We start from the raw sequence: 26355 nt of genomic DNA, 5'->3' as shown, positions 1-26355 counted from the left end.
TATTCTGGTTCCATAATACTTTGTGTACATTGAGTTTCACAGGTTATCTATTGTGTAAAAGAGAGATTTCCTTAAATGCAGAAGTTGCTTAGTATGTTTTCAGCACAGACATAAGGAAAGCAAGCAATATATTTTTATCTTCATGTAAACATACTTAAAACTAAGAAGACATGAGTGGAAAAACAGTGTGGGCATTAAGGATTAGGTAAAAGTATTTCTGGTATCGGAACACCTGAATATCGAGTACTTGTACTAAATAGGATATATACTGAAGTCTGAATGGCAGTGCTGGTAGAAGCTGACATGCAGGAAAACCTGAGTTCTGGTAATACAGAAAAAAAAAGCATAGTAACACAAGCGTGTTCCACCAGAGGAAAAAAAATAGCCATTTATCATACTGTAGCCCTGCAACAGCAGCCTGATCTATGTAATTTTCCTCAAGAATCTTTCTAGGACTAGTTTATTGTTAAACATAAAACTAAGCTTCCCAGTTTTTAAGTGTTTAAGCAGGAGGCAGTGTGAAGAGGGAAGGGCTAAGATAGGAACCCAGAGAAGCCAAGCAAGCAGCATGGTAGATTCACTTTGTTCACATTTGGTTGAACTGCCTTTTGAAATCAATTCCCAAACTACCTCTTAAAACCTCTTTGAATCTCTCTGCCTTGCTTCTTGCTTGGTGCTGCTGCCATTAGCTCTTCTACCAAACAAATCGATAGTGGTGTGTTTGGTGAGTTACTCCTTCTCCTGGCCATTCCCACCACTGCTCAGGTTCAGGGATCCCTGCTGACCAAGGAAGGATGAAGGGTGGGAGGAATTGTGCTATTTCTCCTTCTTTGCCTCCATGACTGGAAATGTGCCCAGTGGGTTTACTGGGGAGAGTTGAAAAGCTTTATTACTACTTTATTCTCAGTAGTCCATGGAGTCCTAGAAGTGTTTGCAATCAGTGTGAAATCAATGTATAATCAAGAGAGAATTCCATCAACTCAGGCCATAATAGCCACTACAAAAGGGTCTGAGTAACTAAAAGCATTGAATGCTAAACTAAAGGGGGCTGGATTTATGCAGGAGTTAGAACAGTGAAAAATGTTTGTTTTCTTTAGGAACAAAGGTAAGACAGAGACTGGCAAATAGCTGACACACATTTAAACCTCAAAGTATCGTGAAGCTCATTTTATTTGTTTTATTAGGAGAAAATAATGACTTACAAAAAGGCAGAGAAATCCAGTTATGTAATATAGCAATTAGTAATAAGCAGTAACGTAGTAATTAGGAATATAGTATATTAAAGCAACAGGGAGTGAAGTTGGGGTAAAAGACCAGATAAAAACTGAAGTTTTTTCAGAAATACTGATAAGATTATTTGGCCAAATGTAGAAAAAGAGTACACCAAATAGAGAATAATACAGAAGACCAAAGAGGGCTTTCCTACTCTAATGATTCATATTGATGATAAAATTGAAACTTTATACATCATCTGATGTATGTTATGTTACAGTTACTGTTAATCAGTAACCACAATTCAAGTTTTAGATACGAGCATAATTGTCTGTGTTTGGTGTTGGAGACTAGTATATTATGCATGCTAGGGTGTTACTTTGTGATCTTCTAACCTGTTAGCAAAACCAAGACAAGTTAAGCTGTGGAAGAGTTAAGCATGCACTTAGTTTATCAGAGTAGTGTAGATGCAGCTGAAATGCCCTTGGAGCATGCGGACACTGAAAAGCTGCAGTTCTTCAGGCTGAGACACTTTGATTCAACAATGAATTAACTACCACCTTATGGGTTATCTTTGTGACAGAATGTGGAAAAGGTAAGAGCTGTAACACTGGAGGTGGAAGATCTTGAGTTTGAATACATCAGAAGCAGATCTCCTTAACTCTTAGTCTTGTCATAATGTCCAAAAGTGTCCACAAACTGCCTTTTTCCTCTGAAACCTGCAGTAAGTAGTTGTGTCATAGTTACAGCTGCTGGGGTATCCTTTGAGCTGTGTTGTTGATTAAAAAATCTCCATCCCCTGATGGATGCGGGGAGAAACATAGTGACAGAAGATGAGGGAAAGGCTGAGGTACTAAATGCCTTCTTTGCCTCAGTTTTTAATAGTCAGAACAGTTATACTCCAGGTACCCAGCCCCCTGAGCCAGGAGACAGGGATGGGGAGTGGAATGAAGCCCAAATAATTCAAGGGGAAATGGTTAGTGACCTGCTACACCACTTGGACACCCACAGGTCTATGGGGCCAGACGGAATACATCCAGGGGTGCCGAGTGAAGCTGACAGAGGTGATCACTAAGCCACTTTCCGTTATCTATCAGCAATCTTGGCTAACTGGGGAGGTCCCAGTTGACTGGAAGTTGACAAATGTGATGTCCATCTACAAGAAGGGTCAGAAGGAGTATCTGGGGAACTACAGGCCTGTCAGTCTAACCTCGGTGCCCAGGAAGGTCATGGAGCAGATCATCCTGAGTGACTTCACATGGCACATACAAGCAAATCAACTGATCAGGCCCAGTCAACATGGGTTTGTGAGAGGCAGGCCCTGTTTGACCAACCTGATCTCCTTCTATGACAAGGTGATCAGTCTAGTAGATGAGGGAAAAGATGTGGATGTTGTGTACCTAGACTTCAGTAAAGCCTTTGATACCATATTCCACAGCATTCTCCTGGAGAAGCTGGCAGCTCATGGTCTGGAGGGGTGTACTCTGCGATGGATAAGGAACTGGCTGGAGGGCCAGGCCCAAAGAGTTGTGGTGAACGGAGCCAAATCCAGTTGGTGGCTGGTCACAAGTAGTGTTCCCCAGGGCTCAGTACTGGGGCCAGTTCTGTTTAATCTCTTTATCAATGATCTGGATGAAGGGATCAAGTGCACCCTTAGTAAGTTTGCAGATGACACCAAATTGGGTGGGAGTGTTGATCTACTGAAGGGTAGGAAGGCTGTACAGAGGGATCTGGACCAGCTGGATCAATGGGCTGATGCCAATTGTATGAGGTTTAATAAGACCAAGTGCCAGGTTCTTCACTTGGGTCACAACAACCCCAGGCAGCGCTACAGGCTCAGGGAAGAGTGGCTGGAAAGCTGCCTGGTGGAAAAGGATCTGGGGATGTTGATTGACAGCTGGCTGAACATGAGCCAGCAGTGTGCCCAGGGGGCCAAAAAGGCCAACAGCATCCTGGTTTGTATCAGGAATAGTGTGGTCAGCAGGACTAGGGAAGCGATCGTGCCACTGTACACAGCACTGGTGAGGCCCCACCTTGAATCCTGTGTTCAGTTTTGGGCCCCTCATCATAAGAAAGACATTGAAGTACTAGAGAGAGTGCAGAGGAGGGTGATGAAGCTGGTGAGGGGCCTGGAGCACAAGTCTGATGAGAAGCAGCTGAGTGAACTGAGGCTGTTTGGCCTTGAGAAAAGGAGGCTGAGGGGAGACCTTATTGCAGTCTACAACTACCTGAAAGGAGGTTGTAGCATGGAGGGTGTTGGTCTCTTCTCCCAAGTAGCAAGTGATAGGACAAGAAGTTGCACCAGGGGAGGTTTAGATTGGATAGTAAGAAAAAATTCTTCATATAAAGGATTGTCAGGCATTAGAACAGGCTGCTCAGGGAAGTGGTGGAGTCACCATCCCTGGAGGTGTTTAAAAGACGTTTAGACGAGGTTCTAGAGGTAGGTTAGGTTATGGCTGGACTTGATGATCTTAAGGGTCTTTTCCAACCAAAATGATTGTATGATTCTATGATTTTTAATGGTGTTTTGAGAATGCCCTTGTCTCCTCCTTAAAAATCCAAACAGAACAACAAAGATGGCTAGAAGAAACTTCTAACTTTCCTTCTCAAAATCCTTGTGGAGAGGGAGTCGAACAAAAATCCAAGCTAACAGGACAATGAGAACTTTGGTACTCTTACTGTATACAAGCTGCAGTTGATTTATGTTGGTTTTGAAAGTAATTTGATAATTTATAGTGATTATTAATATACCTCTTTGATCCTGTAGTTGTTCTTTACAACTTCTGTTGTTATGAATGTAAATAGAAATATTCAAAATATTGAATAAAAAATGGAGTGTAGTTTAGATAGGCATAGTCCCTCAAAACAGTGCAGCAATTGGAAATCTGGTTTATATACATTTCTTTTCCACATACCAGTATAAATGTTAAAATTTTACATCTGGACAAACCTTGGAAAGAAGAAATAATTAGAAGGGAACTATGCTGAAGAATAATTGAGAGGGCAAATATTAACACTGACAATATTACACACAAATATTCCATGCAGGTAATTTCTATAAAATACCTGTAAAACTAAGGGCCTAGCCAGAAGAATTTGGTAGGCTTAGGAATGGGAATAGCTGTGCGTAGTTTTATGGGGTCCCTTCATCTTCCCCTTCCCCACCTCCACACCAATAAGTTCTTTGCTTCAGGAAATAAAGCAAACACCAATTAGGCTGACAAAGAATTCTTCATATGAGGAAACTATTTAGTTATTACTTGTTCCATAGTTTTTGTGCTTTCCTATGGACTAGTCAGTAGTTGTGTTTTTGGACAAGAAGCTTGCTTGATAGCTAAACCAGCTGTCTTGTCTGGATGGACGGGTCCTGTCACTCTCAAGTCTGTGAGCGCTCAGGTTACCTGATCAATCATGCCCATTTGTGGTAGGTAAGGAATTTAACTGCTCAGTGGCAGAGAGAATCTCTCTGGCCCATAGTGCTGATAGCATTTATATTTTCAATCATTTCAATTATTATATTTTTAATGTAAAAAATTTTGTGGAATAAATTGTTTATGTTGTGGTTCTGATTCTTATAAATAACAGGATTTCAGTTTCAGTTATAAGGCTTGAAAATGTAGCTAGATCAAATAAATTCAGAATTCTAGATTTGAGCTCTATAAACATGGTAATGTATAAAACATCTTTTATTTCTATTCTTATCAAACTATTTTGTTGATGGGTTAAAAGTAATTTAGTGACTTGAATACAGGTATGGATTGGTGTGATTTCCAGTATTTTCCTCTTTAGTCAGTGATATGCAGACTCTCAGAAAAGATATCTGTTGCTGCCATTTTTCTTTTTCATTTAATTCAAGCTCTCTTTTAATTCATTTTTGCTTTGATGCCTTTCTAATTTATTTTTTAATCTTGGCTGTCCATGTCTCTATTAGAGATTTAGGGTATATTTAAATGTAATACTGTGGTTAAGACAAATACTGCATTCTCATATCATAATTACAGCTAAAATATAAACATCTCAAAACAGACTGATACTGGCTGTCTTTATCTGTCAGCAGGTACTTCCTGTTATCAGCCATTTTCTTAGTTTTTGTGTAAGCTTCTATTGCTAATCATATGTCTAGAAAGCAGAGGTTTAATACATTATTAAGTGTTGTTAAAGAACATTATAATTTTACAATTGAGGTTTAGTCTTACAGTAATAAGTTAAATATTCTTTTGCATAAAGCAAATACTTTCCAGGAAAAAACAAACAAACAAACAAACCAAAACACTTTATCGAACACTTATAGATAAAATATATGTCAAAACATATCAAAAGATTTCTATCGAAGTCAGATTCAAGTAAGTAATTGTAACCATTCCATTAATAATCACATTTTTAAATCACCTGTGTACAGTTTTGACCAACTTCCATCCAGAGTAATCACTGCAATTTATTTTAAATCCTTTTATCTGTTTTGTAATAGAAGATATTTTCCTTTCAGAACTGCTTTGTATGGACATGTGAATTGCTAAACTGTTAGTCTATTTTGGTTTACAGTGGCTATCTTTTCATAGTAAACTCAATAATTTCTGTTTACAGTTCTTATCTGAATTTAAGATGTAAAGTTCCAAGATGCTGAGGAACGGAGTAACAATTAATGTATAAAATAGTGACTATGCTCGAATTAGTTATCTAAGATATACTGAAACTGATGCTATTCTGATAATAAATGATAAAATTACAGAAAACAAAAAAGAAAAATAACTGGAAAGTATGTACTAAATATCTGGGTGCCAAAGATTGACATTCAGAAATAGAGAATATATGAAGTTAATTGAATTGCTGCAACAGTCATGGAGCGCCAAGAAATATAAATAATAATCTCTAATATGATAACATATCATACCACGCTGCAGTTTGTGCTACTTAATTCTGTGCCAGGCAGAATAGGTGCCAAAAGTACATTATTCAAATTTGAAAGATAACAAGGGCAGGGCAATGGTTCCAGCTAGATGGAAACATGTTTTCTAGATCAATTTGCTAGGCTATTGACCTTGAAAAATCCAGGAAAGCATGGCACGCCAAGTAGAAAGGATAGACCTGAAGTCCCAATGGAGCGCTTGCATGGAGCCTGCTTAAACGTGTAGGGTTCAAAATGAGGAAGCAGGATTTTGGCTGCTTCACAGGGGTGGTTCAGAGGCCACCGAGCACTGCAGGCCTGGGGCAGGAGAGCTGCCGGCCCCTCGCCTGGTGCATCCCCTGCCGACCCAGCTCTCCTGTCCTGCAGTGGGCTGAGGGGGTTCTGCTGGGAGGGCCTGTGGGGAGCTGCCCCCGCGGTTCGGCCAGAGGATTCACCCAGAGCTCACTGCTACCATTTTTAATTGTGACTAGAGTGATGAGCCCTGGGAAGTGGTGTTAGCAGTGGGCATGTTTTCTTCAGTTCAGTCTCTGTGAGTGCTTCTCTTTATTAAATGGGTTAATTTTTTTTGATAGAAGCCCCAAATTTATCAGCAGAAATTTTCCCAGTTTATCAATGTTTTTCCAAACAGCAGATTTGTGGTCTTGAGGAACTTTTCCATCTGTCCTGCAAGAAAAAAGCTAGGTATCTCTATCAGATTTCCCTAAGACATTGCATTTGTTTGATTCTTTTTTTTTGAAGTATCTTAACTACATAATCTCTTGCAGTTAATTTTATGAATATACCTGTCACTTCAAGTATCCATATTGCAAGTAGTACGTATGAAGGATTTGGATGAGTATGTAACAAACACCATTATTCTGTAAATGCTGTCTCTGCACAATGGAGTGCATTAGGACCTTGGGGTCTCGGCATAGGGAGGTCTTTTGTTAAGCCTCTAAGCCTTCAGCAACGCTTCAGTAACAGAGATGTTACTCAAACATTAATGTATCTCTGTTCTCTCTTGAGTGACACATGCCATCAGGTAATAAACAATTATAGTCAGTTTAACCTTAAGCAACTATATAATTAATAAAATCTGCATTTTGCTTATTCTAAAAACAATATTCAAAACACTGTATCTGAGAGACAATAATGTAAATTCACTTCTGGTAAACAGCCTGACTTTCGGTTTCAAGAGTTGTAAAGAAGTAACTTAGGTGTTTTTTAGGAGGCAGTTAGAAATGTTTCCTTTCCCGCTTCTAAGCTATTTTCTAGTCACATAAATTTAGGAAATGCTGTGCTTGGGCTACGGTAAGCAGTAACCTGTAAAATGAAAATAACTTCAAGAGTTCTAATAATTCATAGAAATTAATGGTCTTAAAAATGTTCACAGAATTTTTTGACCCCAGAACAGTTCCAATATAGATAACTGTTTTGTGAAATGATCTAAATTTCTCATATAGGTTCAATTAAATTATTTTTTTTCTTTATTTTTGGGAAATGTTACATATTATTATCCTACTGTTAAAGTGGTTTATGTGGTGAAGTTGAAGCTGTAAGTAATGTTAATAGGTGTCGCATATTTTCTGTAAAAGTGAATTCAAATGAACCTTACAAGCAAGCAAAGAGGTAAATTATTATAGTATTTACAATGCATTATGACAGACATAAGTAATACTTGTTTTCAAATTACTCCCTCTTTGAGAACCAAAGCACAATGACTAAAAAGAAAAACAGAGTTCAGTTCTTCTGTTCCCTATAAATGATTTGCATGGTCAGGATCTCCCTGCAGTCTTTTTTCCCCTAGTTGCAATATGACTAGGGTAAAGCTGCTGAAGAAATACAGCTTAGGGAAAAGTAAGATTTTCTAAACAGTTTAACTTGCCTATGGAAGGATAAGGAGATGGTGGTATCTACATCTTGCAGATTCGTTTCCTCTTTAGCTAGACATGAATAGGCAGAAAATTTATAGACTAATTATCAGCTGAGCTCATATATTTCTTATTGTACAGGGATTTTCCAAGATGTATGCCAATAATCAGTGAAAACGAGATATTAAGAAAAAAGGTTATGGACCTTCCCTCAAATTATGCTTGATTTTGGAGGCTACCCTTTAATATCGATGGATTTGAGGACTTACAAAGTGGAATCATACAAAGATGTATTTATATCCTGTTCTTGAGCAATTGTGTTATTTATAATCCTTAGGCAGTGCTGCTTACAGGAATAAGCACTCACCAGATGGCCCATGTGTCAATCCAGATGTTCTCTTCAGCATGAATTCCTCTGAAGGTGCTGTGTTGCAGGATAAATTTGGTGAAAGTCATATATGGATGTTACATAGAGAAAGCTCGTATCTCTGGTCTCAAACCATCAAGTATACTGAAATACTTAACAGGCTTTTTGGGTGAAACAAAGTGTAATGAAAAAAGAAGTTATGTGATAGGAAAAGATGATGGCCTTTCCATCTCTTTTTAGTTGTTTTTTGTTTTTACAAGAGACTAAACACAAATGAGGGAAATGTAGTTTAAATTCCAAGTTAAGTAAGAACTCTTTAAAATGCATACTGTTTGACTTCCTCGCTTGTGTTTGCAAAGTAAAATCTCAGAGAAGTCCAAATCAGGTAGAACAATCAGAGACAAAAGAGGATTTCTTAAAATAGAAATCCTGCCTTGATACCCTCTTTAAGAAAATAAGCTCTTGCCTGAATGGCGAGACTGTATGAAATGCAAGAGATTCTGAGTGCACTGGTGACTGAAATGGCATGTGAAGCACTTGAGAAACAGAAACAAGTACAGGAAGCACACTTTGATTCTGTTTATCCAACATAAGTAGGATTCACTACAGTTAGAAGACAAAAAGGACCACAAACAGAATTAAGAGTCATCACTGAAACCGTACCCGTTGAACAAGTAAGTTAACTGTAGGCAGGCTCACCAGTTTGTACTAGAAAAGGTACTGGAGTTCACCAGTAGATAAAGCACTGGAGATGCTATTAAATACAATTGCACAGTAAGATTGTGAAGCCCTGAACACCTGCATTTTCGTAATCACCCTGATTTGAACAACTCAATATTTTTACAGTGAACAGTGTCCATGATGATGCATCTTTGGAAGACTTGGCACGGTGCTCTGGAATGCTAACAGATTGCTGATCTCTATATTAAATACATTTTTTGCTTTTGTGTAAGACAGTCAAAAAGTTAATGGGTGGTAGTTAAAAAGATGCTGACAAGTTTGAGAAAGTCTACAGGAAGAATTAATTACCCACCATCACAAAGCCAGGCTGCGGACCTGTTTCTCAAAAGTAAAATTTATTGACTGACTATACCCTGTTTTAAATAGCAGTTAAAATCAGGAGAAGGTCAGCAGTATGAAAGGGAATTTGACTAGCAAATGTTTCAAATAAATCTTAAAAAGAGCTTGGTTTTATTTACTGTTTTGCCTGCTTTCCTGAATTACTTTCACATCAGAGGAGGAGGACTGATTGTTGGACATCCTTATGCCCTTAATTATCATTCAAGAGTTCTTCTTTCAAAGCTTTTATTTATTTACCTTCATATTATATGTGTTGGGAACTGTTGGGAATATGCTGGCTACATGAGAACATTCTGTGGTTCACCTAAAACTCGTTAAGGCATTTTGGAATCATCAGATCATGTTACAAGGTGAAGTCCATCCACAGAACACATGAGATTTTCTATTCATTCCAATTTAAATAGTAAACTATACCTGTTTCACCCTAGCTGTATGCTATACATGGATCTCTTTCCTATTGCATTTAATCTGTCAGAATCAACTAGAACCATGGAAAAGATAATCTTTAATATTCAGACTATGAAAAGTCTTCTTAAAAATCTCAGTTACTTTCCTTGAGAGATAATGGAAAGTAGTTATCTTAATTTTTTAAGTAAATGTCTAGTTATATGGTACATGAGGCATACTACTGAAGGACAGTGGTGGTAGCCTCTTTTTATTATGAAATGTCATGTCCCAGAGTCCTGTTCCAATTAACTGTTGGACTAGAAGCTCTCTCTGTGAATTATGACTTTAAGGTAGCTTTTCATGTGATATTATGAGATATCTGCTTGGCCATTATAAACCTTGTATTTTCACACCAGTGTATAACACATCTTGGATTGCCTTTTAAGAACTTTTTGAGGTGATGCCTGGAATTTTTCCTGTGTTGTTTTACTTGTCTTTTACTTTACCTTAAACAGCAGTTTTTTAACCACTGTGGTTTTCATAGGAGAGATGGGATTTTAAACAGTGTCTTTGTGATTTTGAAGTGTCTTTGGAAAAGTTTGATAACTTTATATCCCCAGCAGAAGGTTTGCAGTGCTCTCTCCTTTCAAAACTTGTAAAATTTGATGCTGACTTTAAGATTTTTTACTTTAAGATTAAAAAGGAATGCTTAGTTCCCTAGACTGGATGAAGCTATCATTGTGAATTAATTCTCTATCAATAAGAACTTGATTTCAGAATAGATATCAGTGCAACTGAAATTAGAAACTGACTGCAGGAACAGATTTTTTTTGTAGGAAGACAAACTTGTTGACAAGATAATTCTCAAGCTCACTGAAAGACCCAAATACTTCTTAAGAGCTGCCTTACTGTTTTCTTCTTTACAAAATATTTGCCTGTTCTGTAAGTTCTCCTTGCTGTAATCCCAGAATATTTTCTAGTGCTCACCTATATTTATTTTATATTGTGCACTTAGGGAGTTCTTAAAAAAATTGCTCCATATGCCAATATATGTGAAGCAGATGATTTTTGTCTTTTGATTTGGCTTGCCTCTGGACTACCTCCCTCTAGATTTCCCGTTGTCCTTAGACAGTGATCCATTGGTGGCTTCTGCATTACTGCTGCCTTTGCACTTTCTTCCTCAGCTACTGGATCACATTGACCCACAGGACAACAGAGTAGTTTGGGTTGGAGGCGACCTCAGGAGCTGTCTAGTCCAACCCCTAGCTTAAAGCGAGGGTCAGCTTGGAGATCAGTACAGGTTGCTCTAGTCAGGATTTGAAAACATTCAAGGATGAATACTGGACAACTTCTCTAGGCAACCTGATCCACTGCTTCACTGTGCCTATGGTAAAAAATGTGCCTTCTTACACCAGTCAGAGCTGCTGTGAATTGCTTGGCTCTGTCTTTTTGACACCCTCCCTGTATGATCTGGCAGGCTGCTGTTAGGTACTCCCAAAGCCACCACTTCTCAAGGCAGAACAAGCCCAACTCCCCCAGCCTCTCCCCACAGGGCAGATACTGTAGCCCCAGTCATCTTGGTGACACTCCCAGAAACTCATTCTAGTTTATCGATGCAATTGTTGCACTTTGGCTCTAAAACTGGATACAATATTCTAGTTGTGGTCTAATGACTGCTGAGTAAAGGGGAATAATCACTCCCCTTGATCTACTGCTCATGTTACAGTCAATACAACCCAGGCTGCCTTTCTCTGCTGCCAGGGCCCATTGCTGACTTCTTGATCTTTTTGATTGTTGATTTTTAATTCACTAATTTAGCAGTAGGATGTTGTTTGCAACATGGCATAGGCCCATAGTGAAATCAGGTTTTAGCATCTCCTTTGTAAGAATGTATATGTGAGCAGTGGTTACAGAAATTGATAAACAGATGGCACCAAACCAGTAAGGGTAAGATGTGGGAACTTTTGAAGTAGGGGTTTTTCACATATTCACTAGAAATATGGATGTTCCTTTTGACCAACATGTTTAAATTTGGTGCTAACTGTATTGAAGATTAGGACTAGTTAGAAGGTGGACTTTGCAAATCAGGTTACAGTCAGTTCTATTTATTCAAAGTAGAAGTAGACTGGGATGGTTTTAATAATGGGAAAACATGATGTTGAATAAGGAATGAGAGTAAGGAATGGATGTACAGAGAATCACTGTACATCCAGCTACATTTACTGGTTCAGGCACCATGCGGCTTGGAATTAGTAACACCACATGTTGCTACTGCGAGACAAGGGACATATAGCCGGGCCAAGGTCAGAAGATCAAGGGGTGCCTGATGCAAAGCAAGAACTAGGTGAAGGGAGAACAGGGTTGGAACAGTGCTAATGGGACTCATCAGAAGCAAAATATAGGGCTAAGAAAGCAGGATTCAATAATTAGGAATAAAAAGGAGGAAGATAGGACAGGATCCAGGATGGCAAAGCAGAAGTAAGGATTGGCAGCCAAGAATGAGTCTGAGCTAGAACTGGTTGTATCTCCATATTCAGAAGCCCAAGGCAACTGTGGAGCTTATTATATACCTAATACTAAAGCAGTGCAAGAATTAATCTCCCTGGTCAGTCCTTAAATCTCCCAAGGGAATGAGGGATGCCATGTGCAGCTCACAGCTAAAGCAGGGCTGGCAGAGGCTGACCTGGCCAGCTGTACCTCCGTTGCTTTGATGGAGCCTGACAGGCGTGGTGAATGTAAGCACAGGTTATTGAGTTGGCTAAGTATGAATTACATGCAAAGGTAGATTCATTGTAGCCTTCAGCTTGGGTTTGTGCATATGCAAGCTACAGCTAAACATATATTCTCTCTACATATTCATTTCTACATGCTATTTTGTAAAAGTGACTTATAATCTTTTGCTTTATAGAAATGTAACACTGTTGTTGTAAATATTATTTGGTTTTACTTGTAATGGCAGACTTCATGAATCAGCCATGAACAAAGGTTTTAGAAAGAATCAAACAATCCATTAACATTTATTCAAATTATGAGTAGTAACTAAAATTTGTAATGTCTTTAGAGGCTGTCAATGTACACTGAAAGCTACAGTTGAAATTACAGAACATTTCATAAAATTTTGTGCTCTGGCTGCTTGACAGCTTTTGTCAGCACAGCAAAGAACTATTGAAGCAGTCCAGAAGGTTCTTTAATCTTCTTGTGGTAGCACAATGAACAATTGTCTGAAGCATCTTCTCAGCATTTTGATCAGTAAAAACATTGGCCAGATTTGCATGTCCCTATGTAAATGCTAGCAAAAACACCCTGATGAGTAGACTATTAGAAAGAAAAAAAACAAAACCAAAACCAAAACAAACAAACAAACAAAAACCACCACAACAAAACAAAAACCCCACACAGTTGGAAATTGCTGACGATTTCACTTGCCTGGACATCTGTGCCTGTATAGTCCAAGATGGAAGACTGGTAACAATATATTAAATAATACGAATCACTTTAAAACTTACTTTGAATCAGAAGTTCCAAAACAGTTTATTTCCAGAAATAAGTATTAGAGCAGTTGTAGCTTGATGTGGCCTTTCAATCATATAGTGGTAGTTCACAAAAAGGTCAAAACATTTGCAGAGGTTGTTGTATTTTTCAGCTTTATAATCTTGAATTCATCACAGAAAGTAATGTATTGCAGTTACAAAGTATTGGCACAATTGCTTAACTTTCACTTTCTTAGGGTCTCCAGCTGAATATTTTACAAATGCAGAGGAAAGGGCTTTTAGAAACTTTAAACTTGTTTGATAAAACCTGTATTAAAGAGATTTATCCCATTCTTCAACACAGCAGAATAGGGCAAAATCATCTTACTATTAAAAATACAAAAGCGACTTTTAATCAACCCCTCTGCTTGCAGCAGACTTCCTACTGTTGAAACAGCTTGAAGTGGCTGGGCAGTCTTAGTGCTGTCTGGGTTGTAAAGTCCAGAAAGCTGCCTATATTATATGAGTCTTGATTGGGTTGGAAATTAAAATTTAACCTTTTTCCGGTAAAGGAGACACATATTTCCAGCATGAGGAAAGTCAGGAGATAATTTTCCTACTGCTGTGGCTGTAGATAGATAGATAGATAGATAGATAGATAGATAGATAGATAGATAGATAGAAGAAACAGTATTTCATTAAACTTCATACAGGCAGGTATGCTTCACCACAGCCTGGACATTCTGATTGTCCAAACCAGGGGAGCTACTAGCACACATGAGGCTTCCTTACTGTCCATGTGCCTTTGCTTTCTTCTAAGGGAAACTGGAGTACACCGGGTAGCTGCTGGATCTGATAATCCAGGCCTATGGCCTCACTACAGCCCAGCCCCAGCCCCGGGGCTGCAGTTACCCAACTGGGTGCATCCCAATGGTGCAAACTCCTATGGCATGGTACGGTACGCAGGTACAGCAGTGGAGATGGCTGGGAAATGGGAGTCATGTTCCAGATATAATGGGGGGATGGCACTTGGTTAGTAAAGACATTTTCAGTGTAGTAGTAGATTTTATCATACAGTTGGTGACATTCAGGAATAAAAAAAAAAAAAAAAAAAGAAAGTGAAATTTGGAAGAAGAAAACAAGGAAGTATATGAAATATGTGAAGATATAATGCCTTGGGGCAACTGTAACCACACAAAAACTGAAGAAAGAATAGTGCAAAATTGTGTGAAAATGTTTGCGTTTTACAGTCGGGGTATATCCCATGAAAGAGCTGAATACTTTAAAAAACCCAATATTCACACAATGGAATTGTGATTTTACTTTTGAGGCAGAGAACAAAAGACCACTTCAGAAGCTGCCTTATGTAGAATTGCAATATAAGAAACAAATACTGAAACTGAAAATGCCAGCATGGATTCTGTCAGACAAGCAGTACATTTCATTTGTCTTCTGTACTGCAGTTACTGAAACACTAACATGCAATACAGTTACTATTATAATCCATTTCCTAAACCAAATCAAGTTAGATATAAGGTCAAAAGTAAACCTTAGCTGCAGAATAAAGAGCAATTTGGAGCAGAGCTGAGGAATGAATGTGAGGTATTTGAAGTTTGTCCAGCACGATAGAAAATTTAGTTTCAGTTTCTAGATGTTACTTTGGTAGGCATTTAGCAGATGCTGGGACTGTAACTCAGACAATATGTAAATAAAACTTTTAAAAACAAATATTGCATACTAAGACCTTCAGATGTAATAAAAGGATCAATTAACCTTCCCAGTTTCAAACATAAAACATCCTGAAATAGCAAGGGTCAAGTAATATTTCTGGGCCATCTGGCTCCACTGAAAACATTTGATGGGAAGTGCCTTTGCATACAACTGAGAAAAAAGAGACAAGGTAATGATCTGATGATCTTTTTTCACATGATATTTCCAAAATTATTTACCTTTAATCTGCTTTTTTTACCACAACGATTCTCGATCTTGACCATATATCACTGGATTATTACTATTGCATTAGCTTTGAAAAAAAATACAATAAGGTTGTTTCATTTATGAAAATGTCTGATTTGTTATATATAGCACATTGCAATGAAAAATGTATTTTAAGAACTGAAGTTGTCCAGGTGTGGAAATGAAACAGACAAAATCAAACTATAGGTTTTTGAAACTTTCAGTGTGCTGCAGAATGGCCCTGTAGAATAACTTTGTGAAATGCTGCTACCATTTGCTGCTTCACATTGCTTGCATGGATTTAATTCAGATGGGTTCATTTCTTGCTTGGCAAGCTCAGTGCGGGATCTGCAGGTCGAGGTCTGTTATCCTCCGAATCACCACAAGTAGTATCTGTCCCCCAACTGGACTGTAATTAACAGTTCCATCAATGATTTACATCTGACACTATGGTCTATCGTACTTCCCCAATGGGCAGTGACATTGGGTCAGTGGTGCCGGTGGTGTGTCTGCCCCGAGGTTGGGCACGGCAAGTGCATCTGCTCAGGGGCCTTGGCAAACACTGACAGTCTGAGGGCAGCTCTTTGGTGCCTTTTTCCATAGTGCCTGCTGGTAGCCCCATACACCAGGCTGTGCTTCCCAGTCTCGGCAATTTTAGGCTGAATGAACACAAACTACACTCATAACTTTGTCTTCGATGCAGAATTATTCTGGGGAGAATTAGGTGGGTGGAACTGAATAGATAGGACTCAATATATATGCATTTCACTAGGTATAGTTATTTTTTTCTTCTCCAAAGGGCTAAGTATTTGCTCTCTCAAAAGTTCTTGCTGCAAAAGAACAATCCTTTTATTCTGGTATAATGATCCATTATTTCTGATGATCAGGACAGCTGTTTAATCATTGTTTTTATGTTCCCCCAATGAATACATCGATAACAACATGTACTGTCTTCATTATCAAGCAAAAATATTAACGGCATCAATAAAATCAGTCATCAAATATTACAGCATTTAAACATTGTAATCACAGAGAATCTCTGCAAGTTTATGGCTGGCTAAATTCACTCTCAGACATATGGTCTGGAGAAGGCTTGAGTGATTTGTCAATTAACAGAAATACTGTAAATTAGCACAGACCAGGGAGACAGCTGCAGCATGTGCAACCCTTTCACGTAAGCCTGCAGTTCAGGCTGTGCTTGGTCGCTGTCTGCAACAGTTTTACAGTGCAACCTGCACAAGCATTTTTTCTTGTCTTTATTTCCCTGTTTTAAAATGGGCAAAATAACTTACTATTTCTAAGTGTAAACAGGCACTTAAATGCTATTCTGAAACGTTGTTTAGACACTGCACAGTCTCAGAATATTCTCCAGTGTAACATTTCTTGCAAGAGAACAGAAGCAAATGATCTGTGTACTCCATGAAAGACAGTTATTCTAAAAAATTGATAGCCAAGTCTGGACACCTTTTCTGCAGGACTACACAGGTCTGCCACTTCATGAATTATTTTCTCCAGGTGGCTGAGTCCAATGTTCCTACCCCCAAGAGTTCGCTGACAATTTATCTTGCACTGGTTTTCTGAAAAGTTTATCAGTAGTAGCCCATCAGATTTCTGTATACACTGAAATGTCTGTATATGAAGAAGACAGGGAAAAAGTCTTTCTGCTGTTTATTATATCTGCACATAGTACAATGCAGAGTGGCACAGACTTAGCATTACTTTAAAGCTAACTTGTGTAACAAGAACATATAGCCATAATATTTTGTTCAGATCTAACTTGAATACACTGCTTTATGTTGTATGGGCTTACTGCTGACCACCAGTCACCTGCCAGTTCTGTGTTTGGAATATACTGTTAAAAAACTCAAATACTATTGGTTTTTTTTTTTAGTTTCTGAGCCACGTATTTTATAGATAGCATGAAGCACATTGTGTTTCCTGTTCAGTCTTTCATGAAATCAGTAAGTATGGGCAAGGCACTTAGTTTCTCTGCTTTGCTTTCTGCCCTGGTGAAACAGTTGTGGTAAGAATATTGTGTAATGGTTTAGATGTCTTTGCTAAGGTTTTTGAAACATTTGGAAGAGCTGGAAGTTCTGTAGAAGCCACTCTATGGATTAAGCTGAGGAGCTAATATTTTAAATGGGATAGCAAAGTAGAGTAAAATTAATAGAAACCAACACATAACTTGTATTCCTTGTCAGTTAAAAACTTCATTATAAAAATTTAGACAGTCTGGTGACAAAGGCAGTTCAGATAGCATCAGGGACCAGCTCCACAGTTCATTTGTGGTGGTATGTCACTGACAGCATCTGTATCTTTATCCCTTTCCTCTAACAGTATCGGTCAGGACGGGATCCTCAGCGAGGCTCAGACAACGTTTCCAATAAGTCTTCAGACAGTGATGTCAGTGATGTCTCCGCTGTGTCACGGACGAGCAGTGCTTCACGTTTCAGCAGCACGAGCTACATGTCTGTCCAGTCAGAGCGCCCACGAGGAAACAAGAAAATCAGGTGAGCACAAGGAGCTGTAGTGCCAGCCATAGCTGTGTGATTTAAGTAACTGAATGTTTATCAATTTTTGTATTTGAAATTAATATTTTGCGTAGGTTAAAATTTGCAGGGAATTTGCAAAATACTGGTTATAATGTCCTCTTCCTCTAATGCTTTTTGAAGTCTTCATGGTATTTATTTTTAGCCAAGTTTTGTCATTTTGAGCTATACTAAAATACATACAAACATATGCTGTCAGCAAGCATTAGACACACTTAGATTTGGACTTTCTGAAAACCATTTTGTAAAATAATATGGCTGAAAAGACAATTCAACTTGAAAATTCGTGCCAGCAATATTAGAGGCATCTTCATTTCCTTTTAAAATAGATCTACTGAACTTCTATAGAAGTCTTATTTCATACTTACAGAGACTAATTCAATTTATTTAATCCTTACACTAGTCCAATATAACTGTAGGCATACAGCTGTTGAGCTGCTCTTCAACAAGGTGGACATAGTGTATCTGTGGGCAAAATGGCATCTCCTTTGCCTGTGCCCTGTGCACACTCAGAGCAGCTATGACTGTGACTGTAGAAGGAATGAAAGACCATTTTTCTTGGAAAGTGTAACCCACCTGCATTCTCAGCAAAATTTAATGTCAGCCTACATTAATCCTCAGAAAATTGTCCTCTTGAGCGAAATGATGCGTTTGAAAAGATTGTTTAAACATCTGCTTATATGATCGTTGTTAGGACCACATTGTTTCTGCCTTACGGTTATGTATACATTTCCAAATGTGATGCATTGCCATGCAACTTTTATTCAAAGAGAGACTTAGAGATTGTCCTAAGAAAACATCCCAGGGTTCTCCAGTATAGTCTGAAGTCTTAACCAGTATGGTTTAACTTATGACTGTTTCCATCTTTTAGTTTTTATTTCATTTATTTTGCATTTCCTTTCTTGTGAGTTCATGCATGCTTTTCTCCATGACCTTAACTTTAATTTATTCTTTTCTTTCTTCTTTTTGCATGCCTATTTCAATTTTTGTTGACTTCAGAAGGACAAGGGATATAGAGGGGAAAAAAGAGGGAGGGCTGGAAGGGGATGAACAAGATGGAGTATTTCCTGAGGAGGAAGAAAAAGAGGAGGAGGAGGAGGAAAGAGCAAAGGAGCAAGAAATTGATGAAAAAGGGGAAGGGCAAGAGGTGACAGAGAACTGTGATAAGGAGGAAGTCAAAGGATCAGGGAATGATGAAAAAGCTCAAGAAGACCAAACTGAGGAAGGGAAAGAGGATGACAGGTAAAATATATTTCTGTTTCTGTAGACCTACTCTTCTTCCTCCTGTGCCAGGACCCTACTTGTCTTCCCCTTTTTTTTTTTTTCTTTCCATTTGCTTAGCTTATTGTCTATGTTCTCTGCAGCTTTCTTTGCTTTCACTCATGATGCTTTCATATTTAAGCAAGTTTCACTCTCGGCTTCAGTGAACTTGTTCTGCATACCAAATTATGCAGCACACTAACTTGACTCATTATTATGCAGGCAACTACAGCATATTAACTTTAAAATGGTTTAAAGTAGAGTTTGGGTGTGACTATAATAAACAATAGCAATTGTAAGTTTCCTCTTTATATTCCCTGCTTGAATTATCATTTCAGTGAACAATCTTTTGTTGAGTGATATCTCATCAATATCAAAACCATCTTTACTTTCATTTGTGGCAGTATTAAAAAGAGAATTTGGATTTTTTTTTAATCCTCTTTGTGTAGGCTGATAAATGTGCATATTGATCGACAATCAATGTGGATAAGCAGAGTCTTACCATTTTTTTTTATAACTGTCGTGGGTTGCTGTATTGTGGAGGGGTCATGCACCTCTGCTGCTGTATTGTGTCCAGAAACATTTCAGCACAATTGGATCTGGGTTTATCAGATAATACTTTAGATTGATGTAATTTAGCACAAATCCTTTGAAACATGACTTTTAATATGAGTGACATTTCATATTGCAAAATCTATGTAATTTGCACTAAGAGAAATACAATATTCCTTCTTTCTTCATTAGCAAAACATGTGTTTGAGATTTGCTGAATATTCTTGAACCCCTTCTCACCTATGCAAAAATGCCAGAAAATCTCAGAAAAAAATCCGCTCTCTTTTAACCTGCTAATTCTGCACTACCTATAGATAACTTGTTCCTGTAATACTATGTTCATATATATTAGAGCAAGCACAGAGCACTCTTTGGCAATCTACTTTCTTCCTTTGCTACAAGCCTACGTGTGTATATGCCTGTACATACACACATGTGCGAACACGCACAAACCAAAGGTGATACAAAAAGAGAATCAAAATGTGTAGTGTTCAGTCTGGGGTGGTATGGGCCCATATAGCCATACTACTGCTTTTACACATTAAGTACCATCATTCCTTCACTCTTGAGTGCATTTCAGAATTCAACAAAAGTAGCTGTTTAGAAACAGCTGTCTTTAAGACTGCCTTTGGATTTGTTTTCCAGGGACTGACAAATGGTAGTGTGGGAAAGGAGGTTTTAAAGACCTTTTTCTCTCCCAGCTTACACTAAGTAAGGGACTTCTGTTTGTGTTAGATTTTGGGTCCTAATAAGGAAATCAGCCTCTAGTATTATTTGTGCACTTATTATGACCACTCTTAATATGTAAGTTGTGAATAAAAAGGAACGTCTCTCTATAGCCACCTTCCTTCCCCATGGTAAAATAAGCGCTTATCTTTTTAATATTGTCTGAACATTCTTCTAGGGTAAGAAGCAAACTGAAAAGCATGGATTGATCCCCATATGGCTACAAGTGTAGGTATATACACACATAGTTGTGTATCATTAACATACTGAAATATTGAAATATCGTGACTTGTGTGTTCAGCGGACAAACCTGAAGGCAGAATTAATCCTAAGCATTGTTGTAAATTCAGTGCCTTCTGCTTGCTTGTTTGACAATTCACAAGATACCTTACACCTGGCAATTTATAAGATAACAACTTCAGCTTTCCAAAAAATGTTTTCAGACCCACCGCCGACATTAAACAATCACCCAGTCATCACTGAATAATTAAACATATTGATAGGTATTTGAGACACCCAAAAGAACCAAAACAGCCAGTTCCTCTGTTACAGAATAATAGTAAATTATCACCTAGTTCTTGAGATCTTGGGTGTCAAAAAAAGCTATATTGCAGATGACAATTTTCAACATACATTTTTACTTCAGAGGTGGGTCTTCAGTTGAACACCATTCACCTTTCCTCTGGGCAATCTGGAATGCAGGGGCTGCACTCAGTCACTCCACCATCAAAAATTAGCTTGTTAAGCATACGTCATACCTCTTGATGTCACTGTGCTTATATACTTTATGAGTAATGATAGTAGTTGCACTAAGGGCTTCAGCCTGCTGAGATCATAGGTGGGTTCAGTGTAACTTAAATGACCGTGAAGACAGATATCCATCATGGATTCTTCCCATGCCTACTTTAAAGAGTCCCTCGGTGCAATAAACTGCATTAGCTTTTGAAGCACTGGAGCACAATAAATCAATACTTGTGGGGGGGGGTTTTTGTTTTTTTGTTTTTTTGGGGTTTTTTTTTGTGTGTGTTTGTTTTTTGTTTGTTTGTTTGTTTGTTTTTCCAGAAGTAGCTGCAGCATCAGATTTTACCTTCATTAAGCCTTGTAAAACTAAACTTTGGCATATGGCTGACCTATAGGGAAAACATAATTGTGTTTTTTTCTTGGCAACACCTGTGAGTAAACAGAAAGCATGGAACAAGGATTCCTTATATACAGCTCCGTGATATTATTTCTTATTCCAGCTCTCTGTTGATATTAGGGACAAAAAAAAAAAAAAAGCCCTCTCAGAGTTAATGTGTTAGCATTTTTTATTTTTATTGCAAGAAATCTCTCTAAGACTGCTCTAAATCTTAACCTTACTTAACATTTTTCTAAATATCAATCCTAAACATTAATTCTGAAAGTCATGGTAATTTTATCATATTAATACACAGCAACTATAATCACAGAGCAGGATTTCACTGTGCCACATACTGTTGAAATACAGAAGAAAAAATACAACTTCTGTTCCAAGCACACAGAGTCTAAATCATGAGATGACATATGAGTCCAGAGAGGGAAACAGGAGAATTAAGAAACCTTCCACATGACAGGAGATAGTTACAATACTGCGTTGGGGACACCTTGACAACAGAGAGTACTAAGGGCAGATTTGAAGAAAGAAAATAAGATAGCTTTGTGCATGTTTCTGGAGAGGTCTTTTGAAGCATTAGAGGCCATGAGGAAAAAAGATTAGGTGCTTACAAAAATCTACATCAAGTGGATGAAGGGGCAAGTCTAATGAGCAGCAGGAGCTGATCTGTCAGTCATGAACATGAGAAGATAAATGTGATAAGGAACAACTGCTAAAATACTAGAAAATAAAGAGGAATTATGTACAACTGGATAGAAGAAAGTATAACTTTCTACTGATGTATGGAGAAGCATGACAGAGCCAAATTGAAACGCTATGAAATTCATTTTTCGTACAGTATCCTGGAAGGGTTTAGGGCAGGTAAATTCCCAGGGCCAGAGAGAAGCACTGCAGTAGGCGACATCTGAAACGATGAGAGAGTGGACAAATCAATGAGCTGTGTGGGTGCACAGAATGGTCAGAAATGTGAAATAGAAACCATGTACAAGCAACCAAAAAGTGGACCTAATATGAAGCCTGAATTACAAGGCCTGCCCAAACAACAGATCTGAGTGACACACATGATCCACATGTCTGGGAGAAGATGCAGAAGGAGGTTTTTGGGGGAAATAATGAGTTTAATGATACTGAATTGAGATCAGTGATTCACAGGGAGGTGCCATAGAAAGAGGTTTCAGTGCAGGCAGGAGGAGACAGGGCAGATGAGAAGGAGTTTTTATTGCAGAAACCATAATGCTTTGATGTACTGTTGATGAAGAGATGTTTGAGGGATAGCAGTAGAGGAGACAGTGTTACAGCCCTGTGGGACCATCACAGTTTAACTGAATGGGCAGAAAATGGGAATCTACTTGAGCACATTTTGAGTGAAAGGTTACAGAGAGAAAGAAATTGAGAGGGGATGAACTGTGGGAACTAAGGGAAGTAATAAATTAAAGCATGGTTAATTGCAGCAAAGCAAAGAAGAAAAGAGTGTACTTTTGCAATCTTAAGAAATCATTGAAGACTTTGGCAGGAGTAGTTTCAACCAAATGGAAAAAGGGATAGCTATTTGGAAGGCATTTGAAATGTAATTGGAAAACAAGAACTTAAGAGGTTTACTTAAAAAAATATGGTCCATTAATTCAGGGTTGAAAAAAATAAAGGAGATGTGACTGTGGTTGCAGAACTGATGAGAGCAAGACGTTCTGCGTCAGTTTCTAAAGTGAAGCATGTTTCTATGATTTGGGGAAAGAGCCAGTGACAGAGTGACAGAATCACAGAATCGTTTTGCTTGGAAAAGACCTTTAAGATCATCCAAGTCCAGCTGTTAACCTCGCACTGCCATGACCAGGTGCCTGGAGGTAAGAATGAGGAAAGCGGTATGGGAGGAAAGGAAATCGGAAGACAGCATACGATCAGTGAGGCAAATCAAACAATTGAGGAGGAGATACAGTGAGAAATTTCTGCATCCATGACAAGGGCAAGGGGAGATAAGTGTATAAAGAGGGTAATGCAGAGACAGCACAGAAGAATCAGTGTTTTCCTGTGTATCAGAAGAAAACAATGACATCCCATGTGCAGAAAAGAAGTGAATGCTAAAGGACAGTAAAAGAAATAGAGCTGATTAAGTAGGAAGATGACAAGATGACACAACTGAAGAAGGAGAATTTGTAGTAGAAAAAGGCAGCTGGGGTGTAACTTTGCAGAGGCACTTGAAGATACAAGAAACAGGATGCAGGATGTAGTATTAAGTAATGGTTCCATGATTTTATGATCCTATGGCTTGTTCAGATACAAAACTTTTGCTTTTCCTATTGGTTCTACATGTTCTCTGTGCCATTTCCCTTGTTGGATGTAAATATTCATTTCAAATTCACTTTCTGATTGTTGTCTGTATCATTCAGTCAAGAAATTCTTTAAAGAATTTAGTTTGTAGGTTTTAAAACTGATTCCTGGTGGGTATTTGTTCCTTAGTTTTTCATTATATTGCGACCTTAGTATTTCAGTTTTTATGAGCCTTCCACTGTGATTGCAGCTATTATCAGTTAAATGCAGTGTTTTGCAAAGCTGGATGAATAAGCGTGTCAATTCAGTCTGTGCAAGCTCCTTCACAGGCATGAAAGCCAGTAACATTTTTTTGAAAAATCTATGTTCTGGTAACAATATCAAAAACTGTGCAGAAGATAACAAGCATCAATAAACCATTTTCAGTGGGCACATGCTGTTTGTTTTCTTAAAGCTATTTCAGAATGATTATTATGATTGCTCCGACGGCAGCACAGGATGAAAGAAGTTAATTGTGCCTAACTTTTCTGGCCAACAGGCCATATGTTTGTAAGGAAAAGCTGTAGCCTGAGACTCTTTCCCCACCGCATGATCAGTCCTTTAGCAAAACTGCAGTACAGGCAGTCTGTGCTCCCAATAGCTCTAGCTATATATACATATATAATGTTCACTCAGCGTAATTCCTGCCATGGGGAGAGAGAGAACTTATGTACAGTTATGTCAATGTTCCAGGTAATTTTTCAGGGAAAACATGTCAGTGTGCTATTTCCTGCAGCTCTCAAAACAATATTTTGGTGTAACAAATTTGTTAATATCTCAACAATGTGACCTCACCATTACTGGGATGAGATAGACAGGTTGCAGTACAGCATTCACCAGCTCTTTTCAGCTGTAAAATGTTTCATTATTCAGGCAGCTGGGGCAGGTATGATGGAAAGAGTCCTTGAACAAAAAGCAGCAACTTTATGTTCCTCTAACATACTTCTTTTGCATACTCCTGACTATATCAGCAGAGAGCTGCTTATACTTTGCCAGTCTGTGACTGAAATCACAGGACCTAAAATAAACTTTTTTCCAGTAAGATGTCATTAATATCATTGGGCTGTGTAGTCTATTCATGTTCCTGACAAACTCTTGCCCCATTTGAAGCACAGATTCAAACCCACTGGTTTTTAACTTCAGTATCACATGGTGAGGCAAATCTTCAAAAGCTACAAATCCATATAGCTACCAGGTCTGTAACAAAACACAATCAATAATTTAACCATTTGTCTTTTTACACTTTCATAGATTACATGCAGAAGAAAATTATCTGACTTCTGGTAAAATATTACAGAAAGGATACAAAATATCAATAGTTCAGAAAGGAATTATATGAATTCATATTTTTCTTTTGAAATCTGTACTGGGAATACAGTACAATCATTTAAGAAATTTAGCAAAGTCACCTGTTTCTAAGTTATTTATCACCATCTATCAAACCCTTAGAGACTCATTTTTCCTGTTACTTTGAAGCAAGTACAAAAGATGTATGGACTCTTTTATAGCTACTAAACTTATTTTGATCCACTAGGAAATAACAAGGTAATGAATTTGGAAGTACATATTATTAACAGGTGAACAGTGAAAATACCTCATTTGAAACAGTCTGCATCTTTGATATATTGTGCCCAGCAGGGAACTCAGACATTTTTTCTTAGGCAGTGGCACAATATCTTTGAGACCACTTCGCTCTCCACAAAATGCAGCCTGCACTTCAACCTCTGTTGAGTCAGCTCTGACCTGTGATCCAGAAAGCACTGATGTACTCCTGTTCCTAAAGATTATTTAATCAGCAGCTAAAACCAACCAAACAAACCAACCATAACAAAACAAAACCAACAAAACCAAAACAAATAAAAAACCAATCAAAAAACCAAGACCACCACCACCACCAAGAGGTGCAGATGGAAAGCCCTGTGGACATGCAGAGAACTATGAATGAAGGGAAAAAAATAACATAATGCTTTGAAGCAGATACAAATGTTGGCATTAGTTTTTGCACTTTTAAGTGTGTTAAAAAAGACTGAAGATATTTAGAACTAGATTGAATCATAAGTTCTTCAATAGACAGACTTTTTATCTTTATTTGTATAGTACTAAGCACAATAGATCTGTGGACAAGAATAGCAATAGCAACAACTGGATGTAGGGTAGGAACTTATAAAAACAAGGAATTGAATGTTGAAGCCCATTAGGCTTTTCTTTCTTTGATATTGTGATTCTGTGGCTCTGTCTCAGTACTGTGTATTTTCATTATTTTTGCCTGAGTATTATATTAACAGAAAAGTCAAAAGATTCTGTAAAAATAATATGGTTCCTTTTTTGATTCCTTTAAATGTACTTCATTAAGAATAATTAATAAGCTTATCCTTTAGCCTTCTGAGAAACAAACAGAAACTCCTTTTTGTTACTTCATAAAAGTATTTCTGAAATAGTTACTGGTTTTGTGCTAGTTTTACTATTGCTTACTTAATACCTATGGTAAGGTGATGCTCCAGCAGTTTGACATTGCCCATCTATCTGATTTTACTGCTATTTGACCAAGCACCTGAACATTTCGGTTCAGTACTATCACTGTACCTGCATGGTGTTTGTCTATAA

The 26355-nt window shown here is 38.0% G+C and overlaps 1 protein-coding gene across 29 annotated transcripts in view; it reads left to right on the top strand.

The window, feature by feature from the left end:
* The window catches only part of RIMS2 (regulating synaptic membrane exocytosis 2), a gene marked incomplete at its 5' end in the record, with an annotated part of 471635 nt that overhangs the window by 381894 nt on the left and 63386 nt on the right, over positions 1 to 26355 (top strand). For 6 of the 29 annotated variants that reach the window (XM_082045230.1, XM_082045232.1, XM_082045231.1 and 3 more), the window contains one exon: positions 17566 to 17738. The exons of 21 other annotated variants lie outside the window; for them this stretch is intronic. In XM_082045230.1, the coding sequence (XP_081901356.1) occupies positions 17566 to 17738 (173 nt within the window). Of the gene's footprint in view, positions 1 to 17565; positions 17739 to 18779; positions 19020 to 26355 lie in introns of all 29 variants that reach the window. 2 more of the 29 variants (XM_082045216.1, XM_082045205.1) reach the window with 1 other exon arrangement.

This window comes from Streptopelia decaocto (assembly GCF_964273445.1).
Source record: "Streptopelia decaocto genome assembly, chromosome: 2".
NCBI classification, from domain to species: domain Eukaryota; kingdom Metazoa; phylum Chordata; class Aves; order Columbiformes; family Columbidae; genus Streptopelia; species Streptopelia decaocto.
The sequence above is the reverse complement of the archived record's forward strand: the minus strand, read 5'-3'. Positions and strand labels throughout refer to the sequence as shown.